We start from the raw sequence: 3,120 nt of genomic DNA, 5'->3' as shown, positions 1-3,120 counted from the left end.
CCGGGAGCTCTTCATCCTAAAAAGGGAATACTTCCTCATTCATTTACAGGGCACCAACGAGAGTGAGAGAAATAAAGGGGTTGAGCACCAGCGGGGATTTTTTGGGGGGTTGTACTACACCTCCGACGAGATTTTGTACCATGGCTCGCCGGCGCCGGCCATCTCTGCTTGGGAGGTCTGACTGCAGCGGTCCCGCACCTCCTCCACATTGCGCTAGCCGACGCCGACGCCGCCCACCTCCTCCATCCTCTTCTCTCAAGGGCTTCGCGGCCCTGTTCAGGCACCAGGCCATAGTCGCCGCAAAGCCGCCGTCGGCAGAAGTGTGTGATTGGGGATTTTGCAAGGGTTAGGGATTGCAGGTGTGCACGATTCATGATTCAGGTAACAAGTGGCCAAATGCCGGTTCAGGTTTTTTTCTGGGAATCGGTATGAGGTTAGGGGTGTTTCTGCAAAAACGCCACACACCAGCACTTCACTTCCACTTCGTACCGCTTCCAACCGCTGCCACTGGGCCCCGCGAGTCAGGATACGGCGTCACCTGTGTTTTGAACCGTACATGCTCGCAGAAACAAGTTTTCGCACCATTTTTTCGTATTTTGCAACATCAGGCACCAAACTGCACATCCTAAACAACTTCATGTACCACCAGTGCATTTACCTCGATTAGATTGTACAAATACTTACACTCAACAAACAGAAGCTATACTAGCTGCCAGTTAAGCATTGAAACTGAACAATCAATCTTGTCCCCTCTGCTTATTGTAATAATTCAATTTTCCTGCTGCAAGCTGAATTCACTGCGCTTCCAAGACTCTCAATTTTTTCATATTCTACTTTGAACATGACAACAACTGTACCATCTTTGCCAGTGTCATAGTCCTGTTTAATATCTTCGGCATGGAAATGCTGCAGCTGTTCAAAGATTCAGCGGTCATACTTAGGCTTCAGCAAATTGTAGCCATTCACCCAAAAAAAAAGTTAGAAGTACATTAATAACCTCCAGAAGACACACAAGTATTGCTTGGAATTAATTTACTGGTTACATTAGGCTCTAAACTCAACATAACATACAGCAGAACAACTCAATGTACTGTGATTTATTTCACTTTGCTGCATGCAAGTACTCAAACTAGATAAATAGCGCTTAGGTTTTTCAACACAATTGGTTCTATTGAGCAGACACACCATAAATATGATATACCCCACAAATGTTTATAATAGCAACTCTGTATTTATGCTTTAATTAATTGTCTGAAAATAAGTGTTGGTGTCTGAGGTGTCTCCAGTACAATATTTTTTGTGTATATGCTTACTATACCTGATTATAGACCGTGCCCAAGAGATCAAATGGTACTTCCATGCCCACACGAGCCTGAAATGAAAATACCCACCAAGTCAGAATTATACACACTTCCAGCTTCACATTCTTGCATGAATCAGGCAAGAGCAGATGGAACATATTTGAGCTTGACCACCTTGGGCTTCACAAGACAAGTAGGAGCATCTTTAAGGCACTCAGCAGCAACCCCACCATAAGCTCTCACCAGCCCGCCGGTTCCCAGTTTTATGCCTCCAAAATATCTTTAGCAATGTTTAAAGGAGGAAATTAGCATAAAGAGGTAATCACATGAACCATGTGTCTCATAAAAAGATGTAGTGACATATATGTTACCATCACTTATCTACAATTTCATTTCTATAGCTCACTTAACTTATACAAAGTTAAATACCAACAAACTGGTAAAATTATTAGTCATGATAAAAAATCATGAAAATGAAGGGGCATTACTTGACAAATGGCTACCTTATTACAACCACCATGACCATATCTATGCCCGATGAACTGATGGCAGAGTATATTGGCTTTCCAGCCGTGCTTGAAGGTTCGCCGTCATCGTTATAACGGAATTGTTCTCCCACCTAAATACACAAGAGTGCAAAGACAACTCGCCATTAACAATCATAGAGACGGCATATCAGTAGAAGGCTTTATATAAAACCACGAACCTTGTATGCCCAGCAATTATGGGTGGCACGAGGATCCTTGACCTATAACACAAAACCATGTAGATCTAGTCAACAGAGTACACGGAAGTTCTGGTTTCGGGATGGACAAGTCAAGTTTGCTAGTACAGTCCAAATGCAAATACACTGATGTATATAACTGTATACAACCGCAAGGCTAAGCCCGCACACATAACAAGCAACATATCAGGCGCAATGCTTGTAAATCTTAGACAAAAATTACACCATTGGAAGCACTAGATCGTGAATGAACACATTCAGAAATGCATCAGCATGACAAGGATAACCTTGTAGAGCATAATAACTGAATTAACACATGGTTCAGGTGAGCAGAACATATTATTTTACTAGATAAACTAATGAGTTCTCTTGATAGAGCATTTGATTGGGTTGCACATCATTTTCTGATGACCAGGTAGAGAAAACAAACTAGATTGCTCCAATCTGCAATCAGGACTACATGAGCCGCTGCAACTGGAGATTAGGGGTCAAGAACTCGATGGAAAAGGAATCGGGTGGGAACGAGGAGGCGCACCTCGTTGAGGAAGGACATGGCGGCGCGCTCGTCGGGGACGGAGGCGGCGACTGCGATGAACTTGCTGCGCTTGATCTCGCGCTCGCAGCGGACGCGGCCCACGAGCGTCGTGTAGGGGGTGGGGGCCGACGACGCGGAGGAGGACGAGGAGGACATGGCGCGCGCGGCGGCGGTGGCCGAGCTGCCGCAGGAGCAGCGGCGGTGGACGGCGGCCGCGGGGTCGAGACCGGGGAGCAGGAGGGGAATCGAGCGGAGGCGTGGGGATAGGCGCACGGCCGCCATGTCGCCGGGCGCCGTGGGTGAGTGGAAAACCGTTGGTGGGTATGGAATCGTCGCCCACGTTGTAACGCTCATGGGCCAGCCCTAGAACGTGTGGCCTGGGAGCCCACGCAGTGCTAACTGGGCCGGTCACAGGCGCGGCCCAAGGAGCTTAGATTTTTTATTCAAAAATAAATAAATAATTCGTAATATATTACTAAAAATATTTATATAAATTGAATATTAAAATAAAATTACGAATTTTCACGAAAACATGTATTTAGTCAATGTTAGTCATGCAT

The 3,120-nt window shown here is 45.6% G+C and overlaps 1 protein-coding gene across 1 annotated transcript; it reads right to left on the bottom strand.

Annotated features, from left to right (window-relative positions):
• Positions 1–623: 623 nt before the first annotated feature.
• LOC125539778 (IMPACT family member in pol 5'region) lies at positions 624–2,880 on the bottom strand. Its single transcript, XM_048703291.1, has 6 exons — positions 2,561–2,880; positions 2,008–2,049; positions 1,805–1,920; positions 1,476–1,581; positions 1,319–1,372; positions 624–912 (listed from the first exon to the last, which is right to left on the bottom strand). The coding sequence occupies exons 1-6, from the start codon at positions 2,840–2,842 to the stop codon at positions 757–759; spliced, it is 756 nt and encodes a 251-aa protein (XP_048559248.1). The 5' UTR covers positions 2,843–2,880; the 3' UTR covers positions 624–756.
• Between the last annotated feature and the right edge of the window lie 240 nt (positions 2,881–3,120).

This window comes from Triticum urartu, chromosome 2 (assembly GCF_003073215.2).
Source record: "Triticum urartu cultivar G1812 chromosome 2, Tu2.1, whole genome shotgun sequence".
In the NCBI taxonomy this organism is placed as follows: Eukaryota; Viridiplantae; Streptophyta; class Magnoliopsida; order Poales; family Poaceae; genus Triticum; species Triticum urartu.
This window is presented reverse-complemented; position numbering and strand designations above follow the sequence as displayed.